This window comes from Dromiciops gliroides, chromosome 2 (assembly GCF_019393635.1).
Source record: "Dromiciops gliroides isolate mDroGli1 chromosome 2, mDroGli1.pri, whole genome shotgun sequence".
NCBI classification, from domain to species: Eukaryota; Metazoa; Chordata; class Mammalia; order Microbiotheria; family Microbiotheriidae; genus Dromiciops; species Dromiciops gliroides.
Window position 1 is genome coordinate 227,832,792 of NC_057862.1, and position 18,922 is coordinate 227,851,713.

The 18,922-nt window shown below is 36.2% G+C and overlaps 1 protein-coding gene across 3 annotated transcripts in view; it reads left to right on the forward strand.

Moving 5' to 3' along the window:
• SEL1L (SEL1L adaptor subunit of ERAD E3 ubiquitin ligase) overlaps window positions 1–18,922 on the forward strand; it is a 75,552-nt gene that overhangs the window by 12,944 nt on the left and 43,686 nt on the right. For all 3 annotated transcript variants that reach the window (XM_043981968.1, XM_043981969.1, XM_043981970.1), the window contains exons 2-5: window positions 501–538; window positions 2,490–2,721; window positions 15,077–15,244; window positions 17,215–17,320. In XM_043981968.1, the coding sequence (XP_043837903.1) occupies window positions 501–538; window positions 2,490–2,721; window positions 15,077–15,244; window positions 17,215–17,320 (544 nt within the window). The remainder of the gene's footprint in view (window positions 1–500; window positions 539–2,489; window positions 2,722–15,076; window positions 15,245–17,214; window positions 17,321–18,922) is intronic.

Sequence of the window (18,922 nt, forward strand, 5' to 3'; positions counted from 1 at the left end):
AGAGATAAAACCAAGAAGAGGAAGATACAGTATTAAGGAAGCCAAGAGAGGATTGGGAGAGAGTAGAGGAACAGGAGATAGTGCATAATGATGTTTGCTGCAGAAAGGTCAAGAAGGGAGAATTCCTGAGAAAGGCCATTGGCTTTGACAATCAAGAGGGCAGTTTCATTAGAATGTTGGGGATGGTAACCAGCTTAAAAGGAGCTTCAGAGTGAATAGGTAATGAAACAATGGAAGTGATTAGTATAGATGACTCCTTCATGAAATTTGACAATAAAAGGCATGGAATAGCAGCTAAATGTAGCAGCAGAGTTAAGGGAATTAAAAAAAATAAACCAGTTTTTAGTTCATTCCAGATAATGACCCAAAATTCTGATTATTTCAGTGACTTATTAGCCAGTTTGTGGGTATTATTTTGATGTACTTTGCTAAATGTTTATAATATCCTTAATTTTCCAACAAGAAAAGTAATAGTTGACTTATTTAAACTTTCTTTACAGATGACAAAGGAGGTCAAGATGAATCCTTAGATTCACAGGTATGAACTAAAAATCTTCATTATATTTGCTGCTATTTGGCTAAGTTTGTCAACAAAAGCATTTCATAAGTGACTACTCTCAGTAAGCTCACACGCAGTCTGATGAAGGAGACAACTTTCAAAAAACTATGTACAAACAAAACATATTCAGGATAAATTGGAGATCATCTATTTTAAGGATTTGCACCTTATAACTAAAGAATCTACATTTATGTGATAAACAGAATTTTAATTTTCTTATTTAAGTGGTAATGGTAGCACTGCCCTTTTACCAAAAAAATTTACTTTGTCCTATGCAATAGGTTTATATGTGACACCAGTGTGTGACACGTCTTAAATGGAGCCAACAGAACAGACAAGTTATCTCCCTTACCAGACTATAAATTCCTTGAGGGCAGGATCTAGCTCTTGTTTTTCTATATACCTCCATTATCTTCCCATCCCCATCCCACCCTTCACACGTTTCTAGCTCCCCATTAGAATGTAATAGGTGTTATCTCTCTTCTGAAAACTTTCCTCTTTTCAAAAGTATTGGTCACATTAATTCTACTTGAGTTTTTTTAAGTACCCACTATGTAGAAGGCATGAGATGTAACTTGAATCGGTGGATAGAGAGCCAGCCTTGGAGTCAGGACCACCTGGGTCCAGTTCCTACATCTGACTCATGTTTGAACGAATTTTTTTAAAGCTTCTTATTTTCTCCATGGGTTTTGGAGCATCTGAAGTCAAGTAACTGTACCATTTTAGCGGCAGCCAGTTTCAGTTCTGTTTATATTGTTTTTGTCCTTTATATGTATTAATGCTTTTAAAAAATAATCTGTTGTTTTATATTTCAGGTAACAAGTATTTTAAAAATTAATCTGTCCCTCCCCATACCTTCATTGCTCAACTTTAAAAGAACAAAAAAGGAAAAACTTAACCCTCGGTACATAGCTACATAGTCTAGCAAAGCAAATTTCGCATTTTAATTTAATCACTTTTCTATTATGAGGCAAGTGCTGTTTCATCTTAATTCTTTCAGACTTGTGGCTTATCATTATGTTGATCAGAGTTATCTTTCAAAGTTGCTTTTCTCTATAATGCTATCATTGCATAAATTGTTCTATTTTGCTTACAACTCTGAATCAGTTCATAAAGGTCTTCCCACTTTCCTCAGAAATTGTCTATTTCGTCATTTTCTTACAACACAACAATATTCTATTATACTCATATGCCATTTCCTAATGGCTAAGGACACCCCTCCCCAGTTTCCAATTTTTGACTACCACAAAAAGCACTATTAGCTTTTTTTAAGAATGTTTTTCATAGATCACTTTTTTTTTTAACATATAGGAAACTAAGTATTAGCCCTATCCTTAAAACAAATCCATCCCAAAGAAGACGTGTGAAAGTACTATGGTTGACAGGTCATTAAAAGCAATTTTGAAGTGACAGAGAAGAGTTTATTTTACTACTGTTTGAGGAAATAACTAGTTTTTGAGGAAAGTTATTTTAAAATAGTAGAAAATGACATAATTATATTAAAGTCAGTTAAAAGGTTCTGGTAAGTCTAAATAAGGAATACAAAAGGCAGGTAGCCAAAAAGATGCCTCGAAGGATAACAGTCACTTCTTTGTTTTGTTTTTGCAGAGCAATGAGGGTTAAGTGACTTGCCCAGGGTCACAAAGCTAGTTAAGTATCAAGTGTCTGAGGCTGGATTTGAACTCAGGTCCTCCTGAATCCAAGGCCAGTGCTTTATCCACTGAACCACCTAGCTGCCCCAACAGTCACTTCTAAATCTAAGTTAACATAACTTGTCAGCTTAGTCTATCTATAACACATGCCAAATATAGGTCACACTCCTGAAAGAGACCTTTGAAGGGAAAACCTATCAGTATGGATTGGAATTTAATTTCATGAAATTAATGTACTAAAAATATATTTACTGTGAAACTTTTTTGACACTTCTCAGACTTCCTTGCCATCAGAAGAATCTGTAAAGGACCATTCCACAGCAGGCCGAGTAGTAGCTGGTCAGATCTTCCTTGAATCAGAAGAACCAGAATTGGAATCCCCTGCCAAAGAGAACAGCTTCAAGAGCCAAGACAGAGATGTTAAAAGTATTATAGAAGAATCTAACTCTCTAGAAATGCCAAATCTAGAAAACAAGGACTTGGAAGAAAGTGAGGAAGTATTGAAATCAGGTACTGTGTTGCATCCTTCAGGTTTTCCTGATTTGAAAAGCAGAATTGATTTGCTTACATTTTAAAGGAAAGGCAGAAGAATGTTTACTGTTTTTGCTGAATGTGAAGTAGAAAGAGCACAAAATTTGAGCCCAAGAAACCTGTGTTTGGATGGATCCCAGTTTTGAATTTCCAGCCTTTTGGAAAGAAACCTTTCACCTAACCATATGCTCTTAGTGAACTAATTCTTTCACAATCTATGCTTTCCCACCTCCACACATTTGCTCACATCACTCCCCGTGTCGAGAATGCCCTCCCCTGCCACCTTCTACCTATTTTTCATGGCCCAGTTTACATAGCACCTCTTTCATGAGGCTTTCCTTGTAATGTTAGCCCTATCGTAAAAAAAATATCCGTCCCATAGTAGACATATGAAAATATATGGTTAGCAGGTCATTAAAAGCAATGTTGGAATCAGATAGAAGATACTGAACTAATAATCTGTCCTTCCTTCGAAGCTTCATGTCACCTCTAGTCTTTCTTAATCATTTTATGCAACATATAACCAATATAATTATACATTTTATCTCAGGGCTTACCTTAGTACATAGCAAGTACTAAGTAAAAATTGAGTTGATAAATTTAGCTAACATATGTAAAGCATTTTGAAGGCCTGATGACATATTGTAAAGATCACCTGCTATTATTTATTATTATTTTCATCATTGCTATTATTAGAGCCTTTGGTCTTTTTTTCTTTTTCTTTAGATTATCCCTTGTGAATACATGTGACTTCTCTAAGAAATATGCATTGTCTTCTTGATTGGTCACAGTTGTACATAACTGACAAAAGTCAGTCTCTGCTCTCAAAGAGCTCACACAAAAGCCCCCTTCTAGCCTTCATTGTCCCATACACCTATACACGTCAAGTGCCTAAATTTGTAGTCTGTACCTTTTTGTGCTGAAGTGCCTGCCTTCTTTTTTTTTTTTTTGCATGGAGGATCCATGTCAAAATATGAACAAGAATCACACAGGTGTCAGCACACACAATGTGCTGAGCACTAGATGTACAAAACAAAACAAAATACAGCCCCTTCTCTTGGGAGACAGCACACAACGACACACAAACAACATATATATCTGGTTAAAGAGAGATACAGATATATAGGTATACTTATATATTATTATCTCCTGTTGGAGATATCTTAAATTGGAGATGATTATCATAGAGAAGGAATTATCAAGTATTAAGAAAGAGGGAAGGAGGTCACCAAATGTCAGAAAATAGGATTTTATCTGGGACCCAAAGGAAGCCAGGGAAAATAGGAGGTGGAGATGAGGGGGGGAGAACATTTCAAGCATGGAGGACAGTCAGAGTCTGGAAGGGGAGTGGTAGATAAGTGTACTTACATTGATAAAAATCACAGGTACATGAAAGCAAAGTAACTCCAAAACAGGGACCATTATACTTTTCTCAGCCACTATGATTTGCATAATGTGATAAAGGTAATTGTTTTTAAATAGCAAATAGACTCTTAATATATAACTTGGTTTATTGCCATCATGTTACCGTATGATTAGAAGATAGGGACTGGACCTGCAATTTTTGCAGTGCAAGGAACTCCCAGATGAGGAATCTTCCTATATAATGCAGGTCAGCACCTTCTCTGTGACTTACATTTAAGAGTCTTGCCCAGATTCACATAGCTAATGTGTGTCAGAGATGGAACTTGAATCCTGATCTTTCCCACCCTGAGGCCAATTCTATCCACTATACCATATTACCTCTCAATTTTATTCTTAAGGAAGACAATGTAAAGATTTAGCCATACATGTTATAATGTAAAGATTATATATCCAGGGGGCAGCTAGGTGGTGCAGTGGATAAAGCACCAGCCCTGGATTCAGGAGTACCTGAATTCAAATCCGGCCTCAGACACTTGACACTTACTAGCTGTGTGACCCTGGGCAAGACACTTAATCCCCATTGCCCCACGCAAAAAAAAAAAAAAAAAAAAAGATTATATATCCAGAGATATATTTGGGGCTTGACAAGAGGGATTATAAATTCTTTCTGAATCTGATCCAAGAAGCATTTGTTAAACACAACGAGGACATTACAGAAAAAATAATAAAAGAATAATCACAAATACAAAGGAGTTAAGTTCAAGATAGTTAGGGAGGGCATTTGCAGTTATAGGAAGGACAGTTATGGACTGGTTACAATCTGCAATGCGGAGGGAATATCCACACCATTGAGATCACAGACTCAGGGAAGTGTTGGCATATAGGTGTAAGACGCTGTGCTAGAGACTGGAGACCTCAGTGGTCAGACTGAAGCTTGTAATTCAGAAGTCCTTTCAATTTCCTTTGGACACTTATTTTGGCATCAAGCTACAAAAAAGACTCAGCCTTGGCATTGTTCTACTTAGAAGATTTCAATACAATAGCTGTTAGACTACAGTGACTGAGTTTCTTGTTTACTTTCAGTGACACAGAGTTTAAACTTCTTATAGTGTTTATGATTCCTGTGTTCTCAGGTAAATGAGCTGGTTTCAACTACAGGGTGACTAAAGTGCTGGTTAAAAGGGGAATTAAGATTTCTTGTGGAAACAAAATTAGCCTGAAAGTAGGAGGCTAGAAAAACACAAACATCTGCCAACAGCATCATCATTGTGCAAAAAGTTAAAGGGAAAATAGAAGAATGTATGACTGTCTAGGAAACTCTTTAGACTATCACTTACTTAAAAACCCAGGGTTTGTTTTTTTTTAAAACTTGGTTTTTTAAAAAACAAAGAACAAATACTTGAATGCTAACCTATGAAAGACCAAGAAATTCCTTTGAATAGCAAGTGCTCTTCTTCAGCAAGTTCTGTTGTATTATATTTCTCCAAGGTCTATTCTTTTATTCTCACTAAATTTGCCAGGCTTCTTTTTTTCTCCTGTGCACATAAGCCATTGTTTTCATTTTTATGACTGTAATAAAATGGGTGAGAGGCAGTGTGCCTTGGTGGATAAAGAGCTGGCCTCAGAGTCAGGAAGACTTTAGTCTAAGTCCTTACTTTGACACATAGAGGATTTATGACCCTGGGCAAATCCTTTAACCTTTCATGGCTCCAGACAACTATCTTAAGTGTAAATAAGTTGCTGAACTGCGTTGGTAGAGTTAATTTCCTCATGAAAGTGTTTCCTGTACAAATAAAATCATATGCCCTGATTAAATACAAAGTAAAATTAGTTGTTTCTCAAATACAGTAAGTTAGAACTGAGCTCCCTTCAGGGGAATCCTAGTCTCCTTTGGGTTGGATTTTTCTAATCCTTCCTAAAAAACACAAATGCATTGCTTCAGTTCAGTTCTTAAATTTTTGTGTGACAGAACCTAGAACCTTCTCGAACAATTCTCAGGTAGCCTTTTGTAGAATGGGGCAGCTAAGTGGCACAGTGGATAAAGCACCAGCTCTGTATTCAGGAGGACCTGAGTTCAAATTCAGTCTTAGACACTTGACACTTTACTAGCTGTGTGATCCTGGGAAAGTCACTTAACCCTCATTGCCTGCAAAAACAACAACAATTTGACATTCCAGCAATTTCCACTACACCTGTATCTTTTCCCAAGAGATTTGTCACATATTTTCACAGCTGTAATATTAAAGCCTTTCTTTATTTGCTCTTAGCTATTTTATTTATTTTAGGATTGTTTTCTTTAAATCACCTAACATGTGTCTTTGTTCCAAGTGTAACTTATTCTTAGAATTTTGTTAAGCTTACCTGAGTAATTGATAAATTACTACTATAAATTGATGCCTTTTTTGGTTGTTTTAAATCAAAAAGTAATGTCCTCAGATATATCTACATGAGTAAGTTATTTTCTAATTATGTGCATGTGGAAGTGTAGTGAAGCTTTGGTTAACCAGCTTAGTTGGGTAATGAATGTTGTAGTTTAATTAATGGGAGGTAGAGGGGTGGAGAATAAGGTTTTATTTTTTTCCTTATTTAAAAATGAAGAAAGGACAGAATTTCCTGAAATTATGAGTTTGCAAATCCAAACTATATAGCCTGCTTCCTATAGCAGATTCTTACCACATTTTACATTTTTTTTAAATCTGAAGAGTTTTATTTTAAATTAGTAAGTTAATAACAGGATAAACAAATTCTGTGCTCATGGGGTTCTTGTAAACATCAAAGTTGTAGTTCTGGCAAAATGTGAAATGTTATGGATCATTTTTGCTATGACTTATGAAACTCCTTTCTTTTTTTCATTAGACTTCACATAGTAGAGAGCTTCTGAAAACCAAATTTCTTTAGAGTCCTCACTGTCTGCAACTTTTACTCAGGAAAAAATTCTTATTATTTGAGGACTCTGTTTATTTGTGGTTCAAACGAATAATATTTTACTATACATTAGGTCCTCCAAGGCATTTTGAAATTAACTACTCCAGTGTATTTACTGATCTAATAAAATTAATTCAGCTTCCAAGGGTCTGCTGTATTTCCAAGGAGTAGCCAGTTGTCCAGAAAGATCTGGTCTTTGGGATAATATTTAAGAATATTCAAATGCCTTTACTAGTAACAGAAGGAGAAAACATCCTTGTTGGCTTAATTATTAAAAAACTCCACCCACTATTGCAAGAACCTCTCCAGACTATCCATTGAATTTTTTTTCTTCTATCTTAAAGATCTGGATAAATTGTGTTACACTTAAAAAATAATTTTTCTTGATTTTTAATAGCACTTAGATTTCCTAAGGTATCCTCCTCTGCTTTACTCTCCAGAGAGCTGTCCTTTATAACAAAGAATAAAAAAGAGAGGAATAAAACAATTTAACAGTACTGTACAACATATTGAAATTATCAGACATCATGAATAATGTCCCATACCAATAATTCCCCACCTCTGCCAAAACAAAACCAGGAATAAGTGCCTTCTGTATTTCTTCTTTGGGGTCAAGCTTGGTCATTCTAATTTCATAGCATCTAGTTTCAGTTACTTTGTTGTTATTTACATTGCTGTAGTTACTGCAAATATTATTTTCCTGGTTGTTGACTTCACGTTGCATCAGGTTCATAAGTTTTTACATGCTTCTCTGTATCCTTCATATTCATAATTCCCTAGGCACAGTAATATTCCATTTTGTTCATGTGTTCCATCTTACTTAGCCATTTCCCAATCGTTAAACATCTCCTTTGTTTCCAGTTCTTTGCTACTACAAAACGTACTGTATTCCAGTTCATATGGAGCCTTTTTATTTTTTTTGTCATTGATCTCTATGAGAGAGAGACCTTACAATAAAATACCTAGGTCAGAGGATATGAACAGTTTAGTCATATCTTCAAAATAATTCCAAATTGTTTTCCAGAATAGTTGGACTATTTCACAACTCCTCCAAAGTAGTATGTGCATTTTTTCACAATTTGTTCCACTTTAGCAATGCAGCCATGACTTAGGTAATTCCTTCAGAGGTCTAGAAAGCGTGTATTTCCTTAAGTGTATGACATGTATTTGAGTCAACTTTTTTTTTTCTCTTGTAGTTTAGAAAATCTAATAAAGGAAGGGCAGCTAGGTGGCGCAGTGGATAGAGCACCGGCCCTGGAGTCAGGAGGACCTGAGTTCAAATCCAGCCTCAGACACTTAACAATTACTAGCTGTGTGACCCTGGGCAAGTCACTTAAGCCCAATTGCCTCATTAAAAAAAAAGAAAGAAAGAAAATCTAATAAAGGGGGAAATTAGGAATCCTACTTATTTTTAAAGTCATGCAAAGCAGTTTGTACCTGTACTTGCTATTTTTAGGAACTGTTTCAAATATGTAAAATAATTCTAGTTTCATATGATGTAATACTCAAGTCATGTGTGGTTTCAAGTGATGCAATTTTACAGTAGAAAGATTATAGAGTATCAAAAGGTTTTAAACCTGATGTAATATTAAGGGTAAGGAAACGAAAACTTCAGGCTGTACCTGGTCAGATTGTTTATAACCGAAACGCCTCAAAAAAACTTTTTTGGTAACTCTTTTCTGAATAATAAGGCAGGTTACTAGAATGGAAACACTTGTTTTCAGTCAGTTATATTCTCTAGATATACTGGTGTAAGTCCAGAAGAAAGTGGCCAGTAAGGAAGAAGAGATACAAAACTGTCCTAAAATGAATGACTAAAGGAATGTTTAACCTTAGAAGAGATGATAATTGCCTTCAAATATATTGAGTTGTTAAGTGAAGGATTGCCTCAGAGGATAGAACTAGAATCAGTGAATAATCCAAAAATGGAATTGGCTACTTTGAGAGATAGTGAATTTCATATCCCTGGAGCTCTTCAAGTAGAATCTTTATGATACTCTTTGGAGATGTAGAGGTTTCATTTTTTAGGTTAAGGTTGGATTAGATCACTTCAGACCTAACAGTCTGATTCCATATAAATCCTCAAAAGGAAAATGACTACATTTTTAAGATTGAAAAATTCTGTAATAGTTTCTAGCATAGCAATTTCCATTCCTGGATAATAATACTTCATCTGTTGTTAATTGCTGCAAGAGAACAGTATCATAAGAGTTAATTTTTAATTCACTGTATTTTCAGATTATACCTTGTAGTACTTATCTTCAAACCATGTGAGTCACATTTAAAACCAACAAAACTAAAAACTCCAAAGCTCCAAAAATCATGTTAATTATTGCATTAGAATAGTGATGATGACTTACTGAACTATGTAGTAAAGAATTATTTGTGATTGAACTGTTATTCTTGGTAAACGGAAAAGAAATAACAATATTAGTTTATCAACTTTACTTTCATTCCAAGTTTCTATGTGGTTTATTGTGTTAAGTAGGATTGCAGGTACTCTGCTAAACCAAATTTGGAATAAGTGCCAGTGTGTGGATTACTTTTTTTTACATCATAAGATGTTAGAGATGGAAGGGACCTTAGGACTTATGGAGCCCAACTTCTAGCTGAATCAAGAGTCCCATCTACAACATTTCCAAAAACCTATCATTCAGCCTCTATCTTTTCTTTCTTTCTCTCTTTCTTTCTTTCTTTCTTTCTTTCTTTCTTTGCAGGGCAATGAGGGTTGACTTGCCCGGGGTCACACAGCTAGTTAAGTGTCAAGTGTCTGAGGCCAGATTTGAACTCAGGTCCTCCTGACTCCAGGGCCAGTGCTTTATCCACTGCACCACCTAGCTGCCCCTCCAGCCTCTATCTTCTGAGGCAGCCCATTCTACTTCTTCATGGTGTTAGTTGTTAGGAACTTCTTCTAATTCTAATTTCCCTTTCTAATAGTGTTGCTGAAGACCTTACAAGTTATCCCTTGATGTTAACCACATATTAATGTGATCTGTGATTTCCTTGATTTGAAATTGAAGCTAATCCATACCTTCTGATATTGTGTAATTCTTTTCTCTATGTCCCCATGAACCTGTTATTGAGTCATCGATGCTTAAGGCTTTCTTCTAGGTGCTTTCTCAACAATTTCTAAATATAGTGTAGCACATGGGATCTTTTGATCTCCCTGCATGATTGTTCTTTTGCTCATTATGAATTTTTCCTCCATGATAACATTGAAGCTACTTCATATACATAAATTATGCTAATTGTATGCTATCATGCTGCATACACACATGACCCATCCTTCTGTTGCCTTTGGTTTATTAGTAATGTAGATTCTCCAGAGATTGTGGTTGTCCATTTTTAAAACCATACAACATCACTGGAGAATTTTAATGTAAAGGTAAAGTTTTGTGTCAGGGAGCAGCTTAGAATCGTTTAAATTACGGGATGATTTCTCAAATGCAAGTTAGTTTGTTCTCTTCCTCTTTTTCAATTCTGGGCCTAGTTCATTATCCATTTGCAGTCCCTGTCATAGATAGATAGATAGATAGATAGATAGATAGATAGATAGATAGATAGATAGATAGATAGATAGATAGATAGATAGATATAGTGATGGACTAATAACTAAATGGACTGTATATCTAGGAGTATATTACAGTTTGGACAAAAAGCATTTCTTATCCATTGAGTTTTTCCCTTGTGAATTGTTGAGTTGATCTCTCTTGAATGGTCATGAATTTCATTAAAGAGACCTTATAATATTCTTTAATAGAGAAATCCTATATCAGTGCTTCACCATGGCATGAAGGTGACTCTGGGTTTTAGAATGCTCTAATACAGTACAAGCCCTGGCAGGTTCTGCCAAATTGAAGAATCTTCAAGTAGAGTCTTTGTCATAGATTTATTCTGTTAAGGACCAACCCAAATAAATATAGCAAAGCTTATCACTAGTAAACTGGTCAGTAGGTAAAAAGAATTCTTAGACCACAGCAGCTCATGAAACAAAGGAAAATGCAAAATGACCCTGAGCCCTGTGTGGCTTCTTTCTGCTTCCACATGGACAATGGCAGAATACTGGAATAAAAGGCAGAGCATGCTAAGAATCACACAATTATTATATAGTATCTATAAACATTAATTTAAATGTTTGTACTCCAATAATAGGATCATTGTCCCATGACAAATTCACTGATAGACTGAGGCATTGAGTCATGTTGATATTGACATTCTTACTGTAAGTGAAACCAAAAGACCTAAGTAAATTGCAGCTAAGTGGAGTGATGACTCATAGTCTCTCCTTAGAGAGGCAAATAGAGCAGTTGGTGACATTTGTTTCATCATGCTTTAAAGTATAATTCATGATGTGAATAAGCAAAAAGACCACCAGTACAGGTTATACATCAATATCTGGTTTTTTTCTCTTTTTCTTTTTTTTTTTTTAAGTGAGGCAATTGGGGTTAAGTGACTTGCCCAGGGTCACACAGCTAGTAAGTGTTAAGTGTCTGAGGCCAGATTCAAACTCAGGTACTCCTGACTCCAGGGCCGGTGCTCCATCCACTGTGCCACCTAGCTGCCCCCATCAATATCTGTTTTACAAACATTCTGTGAGGTGGGTACTTCAGGTGAAATGACTTGTTTGAAGGAAATATCCATCAAAGCAGCAAATCCAGCCTAGGCCTTCTAAGTTTAAATTCAGTGGTCTTTTCCATTACATCTTAGTAGAGCAATTTAATTTCCTGGTTGATCCAATACAGGACAATGTTAAGCAATATCAAAAGGAAACTCTACCACACATGTATTAGTAGACTGTCTAATAAGTAATTATATATTAAAAACAAAGGATGACATAAAGTGAAATGAACTGAAAACTAACTTCCTTTTCCTTATGTATTTAACTCAGTTTCTGGAAATAAGATTATATAACAGTCACTTGTGTTGTACAGATCTATTTTTTTTGTTCTCAAATGTTGAAAAAACTAGGATAAATGAACATACAGTCGATTTAAAGAAAAGGTTCCTATTCTTCTCTAATCTAAACTCTAAGCTAAATAAGTCTTTTGAATCTGTTCAGCTTTGTTTTGAGACTCAAATGATGTGTGTAAGGTGCTTTGTAAAACCTTACAGTGTCGGGGCGGCTAGGTGGTGCAGTGGATAAAGCACCAGCCCTGGATTCAGGAGTACCTGAGTTCAAATCCAGCCTCAGACACTTGACATTTATTAGCTGTGTGACCCTGGGCAAGTCACAACCCCCATTGCCCTGCAAAAAAATAAAAACAAAACTTACAGTGCCACCTAAATATTATTGCTATTTCTTTTACAGTAATAATAATTAAAAGGTCACCTGGCACAGTATTCAGGGCATCTATATTTATATATTTCTGCCCACTTTGCTTATCTGTTAGTAAAAGGCTTATACTAGATGACCTCTGATCTCCCTTTTTTTTTTTCCTATATATATGATCTTATAATCTCTCCAATCTCTTCATTTAAAAAATAGGGACAATAATGCTTGAATCACGTATTGCATGGGGTTATTGTGAGGATCAAATTAAATAATATACATAAAATGTTTTACCTGCAGCAAAGTGTAATATAAATGTCATCATTAAGATGTAGAAAATTATAGAATGGTAGGTAATTCAGTTGAAATGGACATTAGAGGTTATTTAGCTCAACATGTGTCTGAACAATAATCCCCTTGTGTAACATCCCAAAGAAGTGTTTCTCCTCTAATGGGGAACTGAGTGTGTGATGTGAAGGATACTTCCTTAAAATTAGAGTGATCTAAAAGTAGAATGAGCTGCCCAGAGAGGTAGTGGGTTCCAATTTATTGGAGGTATTTAAGTAGAGGCTGGATTACAATTATTGGTCATATTATAATGGGGGTTCATTTTCAGGTATGAATTGAGTGTTGTATATGAGAACTAATAAAAGCAGTTTGGTCAGACTGTAGTGTGGATGAAGGGAAGTAATGTATAATAAATCTGGAAAGGTAAATTAGAGGCAAGTTGTGAAGGACTGTCAAACTTTGAGTAAAGTTGTGATGTCATCAGACTTGTATTTTAGGATGGGACATAGATTGGAGTGGCAAGATTTTTGACTAAGAGAACAATGAGGTCTCAAGGGTATTGAGATATTCCAAGAGGTAATGATAGCCTAAGCTGGGGTTGTGGCTGTGTGAGAAGGAGTCAGATGTAAGAGATGCTGCTGAGGCAGAATTTAAAAAATTTTAGCGAGGGGCAGCTAGGTGGCGTAGTAGATAAAGCACTGGCCCTGGATTCAGGAGGACCTGAGTTCAAATCCAGCCTCAGACACTTGACACTTAACTAGCTGTATGACCCTGGGCAAGTCACTTAACCCTCATTGCCCTGCAAAAGAAAAAAAATTAGCAATTGGCAAAGGAGAGAAATTGGATAATAGCTTGAGGGGATGATAAGGTCTAGTGAGGGTTTTTTAAGGATGGGGAAGACTTGAGCAAGTTAGTAGAAAGCAAGGAAAGGGCTAGGAGTTAATGAGATAGCAGAAATTAAACAGCAAAGAAAGGAATGATTGTGGAAGCAGTTTGTAGAAAAACAGATTTTCCTGATTTCAAGCCTACTGTTCTATCCACTGTACCACCTAACTGCCTCACTATAACAGGAGTAAGGAAGACATAGGGAGAGGTGAAAAAATAGATTATAATCTGATAACAGCCTTTCTGAGTTCTTGATTTTGTTTTTTGTTTTTGCGGAGCAATGGGGGTTAAGTGACTTGCCCTGGGTCACACAGCTTGTAAGTGTCAAGTGTCTGAGGCTGGATTTGAACTCAGATACTCCTGAGTCCAGGCCCAGTGCTTTATCCACTGCACCACCTAGCTGCCCCCTGAGTTCTTGATTTTGAAAGTAGAATTCTTATGGGTGAGGGCAAGCTCAAGAGCAGCTCTGTTTTTGCAAAGCTGAGGTGGGAGTAAGGAAGATTGAGGAACTGAAAGGTTATAGTATTTGAGGGAACTTCAATATGTATGTTGAAGTCATCTCATATAAGGGGAAGAGGTAGAATAGAAAGACTGAGTCAGTTGCTGAATTTCTTGAGAAAGGAGAGAGAAAAAAGCCAGTAGATAGCAGCCAGGATCTAGATTGGGAGAGAATTTTGGAAAGAATAAATCTCAAAGGGGAAGAGGCAGCTGAAGATTAGTGGGAGATGGAAAGATACTCTTTCTCTCAGTATTATCAGTCATCATCCTTCTAGCCACTTGAGCAATGGTGCTATCTATTTTTTTACTCTCCTCTTCCCTTTTCCCCTTCCCCCAATTTGTAGTTTTCCTTAGCAGCCTTGGCTCATGCTGAACATTAGCACTTCTGACAGTATTTCTACAAGACTGCCATGTTTTTGTGTTCATCGTGCTACTTGCCTTACTTTCATCTTCTGTACTTATCTGCAACACGTTTAAAATTTATGGTTGGTGAGCTCTCTGTGCACATTGATCTTTTCAAACAACCATGATATTTTTTTCTTCTCATCTGAATTATTTACCTCTGTATCTTCAGAATTTTATTCTTGAGAGTTTCCCATCCCTCCTGTACTAATTTCCCTGACAAAATTTTAGTCCATAGAATATTATCCTTCTTCAAGAACTCTTTGAAATCAGTTTTCCCAAAACACAGGATTATATGTATGTCATGCCTATCTTTCCTGCTTCACAAACTCTTAAGAATCCTTTCTCCCAAGGATTCCATTATTTCCACCTCATCCTTCTCTAACTCATTTTGCAAATGAGGAAACCGAGCCTGACAAGGTTAAGTGACTTGTTCAAGTCACACAGCTATTAAATGTTTGAGGCCGAATTTAAACTCAGGAAGACTCATCTTCCTGACTCCAGGGCTGGGGCTCTATCCACTGTACCACTTAGCTGCCCCTTCTCTTAATATAGTTGATATTAAATGGTTCTATCTGGATAGTGAAGATGTATTTGTAATGGGGGCAGGCGGGGGGGGGGGGCGATTTTTTTAATGAATATTTTTTTTCCAGTGAGAATAATAATACTTGTTATATACATTTTGTAATTTTTTCTTTCCAGTTTTGATTGCAATTGAAGGTACAGCAGATGGGGAGCCCTGTCACTTTCCCTTCCTCTTCCTTGAAAAAGAATATGCTGAATGTACATCAGATGGGCGGGAAGATGGTAGGCTGTGGTGTGCTACAACCTATGACTACAAAACAGATGAAAAATGGGGCTTTTGTGAAAGTAAGTGTATATCCAGAGACATGTCTAAAAAATTCCTTGTCTGAGCCAAGTTTCCTGGACCCTTTTCTGCCCCCTTTCTCCAGTTTTGGTCATTAAAAAAAAAAATTATATTGCTTCAATTTATTGTCTCTCTCTCCCATCTCCTGACATCTGAATGGAAAAAAAAAGGAAACCCAAACCCCTGTAACAAATATATATATAAAATATGTATGTATTGTGTGCAAGTATGCATGCATGCATACAAGAGAATCAAACACATCTTTATTTTTTGTTTTTTGGTGAGGCAATTGGGGTTAAGTGACTTGTCCAGGGTCACACAGCTAGTTAAGTGTCAAGGGTCTGAGGTCAGATTTGAACTCAGGTCCTCCTGAATCCAGGGCCGGTGCTCTATCCACTGCACCACCTAGCTGGCCCCCCCCCCTCCACACACACACACACACACACACATGTCTTTAAATGTCTCATTCTGCATCTTGAATCCATCACTTTTCTTTCAGGAAGTAGGTAGCATGGTTCATTATTGATCCTCTGGAATCATGGTTGCCCATTGTATTAATCCAGGTTCTTAAGTCTTTTCAGTCATTTGTCTTTACAGAGTCATATAAAATATTCTCCTGGTTCTGTTCACTTCATTCTTCATAAATTTAGACAAGTCTTCCTAGATTTCTCTGAAATTTTCCCTTTCATCATTTCTCATGACACAACAAAATCTATTAATATTCGTATACCATAATTTATTCAGCCACTTTCCAATTTATCCTTAGTTATATTATTTTAATATACATTGTATATATGTGTCCTTTTTCTTTTTTTTATTTTTGGGAGAATTAGGCCTAGTAGTGGTATCACTGGTTCAAAAGTATGCACAGTTTGGGAGCAGCTAGGTGGCGCAGTGGATAAAGCATCAGCCCTGAATTCAGGAGGACCTGAGTTCAAATTTGAGTTTAGATGCTTGACACTAGCTGTGTGAGCCTGGGCAAGTCACTTAACCCTCATTGCCCTGCCCCCCCCCCCAAAAAAAAGTATGCATAGTTTAATGACTTTTGGTGGCATAATTTCAAATAGTTTTCCAGAGTAGTTGGTAGTTCTACCACTATTCCAACAGTATATCTGTCTTCCTGCAGTCTCTCCAACAATTGTCATTTTCCTTTTTTCATCATTTTTTCCAGTTTGATAGGTATGAGGTAGAACCCTAGGATGGTATTAATTTGCTTTTCTCTTATTATTAGTGATATGGAGCACTTTGTCATGATTGTTAATAGTTTGGGCTTCTTCCTTTGGGAAAATACTTTTCATATCTTTTGACCATTTATTAAGGAGAAATTTCATTCATTGTTGACTGTTTGCAGCAGCCAAGAAATGGCCTTACAATCATAATGTGTTAATTGCCTATTTTTAGGCTATGCCTAACACCTAGCACAATACCTTCCCAAATAGTAGATGCTTAGATGTTCATTAAATCAAATTAAAATGTACAGAACAACTGTCCCCCTTTTTGACTTCCTCTGTCCTCCAATTATGCTATTAATATACAACTGTCGGGGCGGCTAGGTGGCGCAGTGGATAGAGCACCGGCCCTGGAGTCAGGAGTACCTGAGTTCAAATCCAGCCTCAGACACATAACACTTACTGGCTGTGTGACCCTGGGCAAGTCACTTAACCCCAATTGCCTCACTAAAAAAAAATATATATATATATACAACTGTCTAATTTGCCATAATTTTAGGAAGTTTGAGATTCATATTCTCTAACTTATAAGGATCTTTGATTATTCAAATTAAAATTATGTCCATATTTGGTTCCCTCTCTCTACCACTTAAGCCAAGTACTAATAAAGATCCTTTTAGCATAGTAAAAGAGGTGTGTTGGTATCTCTGGCTCCAAAAGATATTAAATATTGTTGTAGATTAATCTTTACATTAAAACTTTAATCACTTTTAACCTATATGGCTTATTCTCTTAATTTTTAGCTGAAGAACAGGCTCATAAAAGACGACAGATGCAGGAAGCAGAAGCTGTTTACCAAGCTGGGATGAAAATTCTCAATGAAAGCAGTAAAAAGACCCAAAAGAAGGAGTAAGTGGCTTTGTCCTCACCTCCTGATCTAAACATTTCTATTTTTCTATTTATTTAATTTTTATTATAAAAAGGCTATTCCTGAGGTCAGATATTTATTTAGCCCAAGAAGCCTCAGGTTCCAAAGAACCATTGTTTTTCTTGGTTATATCACAAAAGAAGCCTAATATGTTAGATAAACTTAAGTGATACTGGGACCCTTTGGTTTCCGAAGTGGGGGAGGGTACGATAGGACTGCCAACTCTAAGGCCTAGATATTGGCTCTGAGCATTGAAATGTAAACCAAATCTCCTGTTAATTTTCTTACAGAGATAAATTTTCCTCATTGAAACAAAAAAGTTCTTTTTAGTATTAAGAAAGCTGGTTTTATAACACTTGAGTAACTTCTACTTATTCTCATAAACTAGAAATAATACATATTTACAATTGTAAAAATTAAAAAAAAAAGGTTACTTGGAGTAAAGGATCTCTAGCAGACAGCCACAGGAAGGTGAAAAGGCTCTATCTAGTCCTGATTTCCATGAATATTTTCTATCTGAAGTCAACTTAAGACATCATTAGAAAGAGTAATAGTTGGCCTTGTAGACCAGGCTCTCGGACACAAAGATTTTCACTAAAATCTTTCATTCCCTAAATCCATTTATAGTTCCTTTGAAATGTTTGTCTTTGATCTTCATATTCAGAGTTGACTTTCCCACAATATTTCTATTTATATGAATATGAGTGATGAAGACAAATAGTGTGATCCTTTTCACACTTTCTGTGGTTAAGGGTCATAGCTAATAATAATGGGTTTAAAGGCCCTGTTGCTGTTTCCAGTACCTCCTCTCATTTTAGGAGCTATACCATGTGCCTTTATTTAAAATCAACTGTACTATATCCTGATTGCTATATATATACCTAGTTCTATCTGTTGCTGTTCCCAGGTAGTAGAGAATGGTCAGTTTTCCTCTCAGGTAAGGAGTAAGAACCTAGGACTAGAACTAGAATCTATCATTTCTACTTGAAACAATCAAAGATTCATTTCATAACATGTCTTTTGCTATTATTAATTCCATCTCACTCTGGCACAACTTATGAATGGCTTTCAGGGAGGGGGAAGGATGGGAGGGAAAGAGGGATAAAAATTGGAACCCCAAACTATAAATAAAAATGCTTATTAAAAAAAAGAATTACAGTATCATTAAGATCTTTTTACCATATGCCACTGCACTGAGGTTCTGTAGTAAAAGTCTTGTATTTAACTATGAACTTTGAAACAACGTTTTTGAACTATAACCAAATTCAACCCGAATATCTAATGAATAAGAAAAATTCTTGGGGGAGAGTTGGACTACAGAATATTTTACCCATACTCAATTTTTTAAACAATATAACTTTTTTTTTTTTGGCGGGGCAATGAGGGTTAAGTGACTTCCCCAAGATCACACAGCTAGTAAGTGTCAAGTGTCTGAGGCCTGATTAGAAAACTCAGGTCCTCCTGAATCCAAGGCCAGTGCTTTATCCACTAAGCCACCTAGCTGCCCCCTAAACAATATAACTTTAATGAAATTAAGAGCAGTGGTATTCTGTGACATCAAAGAAGTCCATACTGTGTATCTT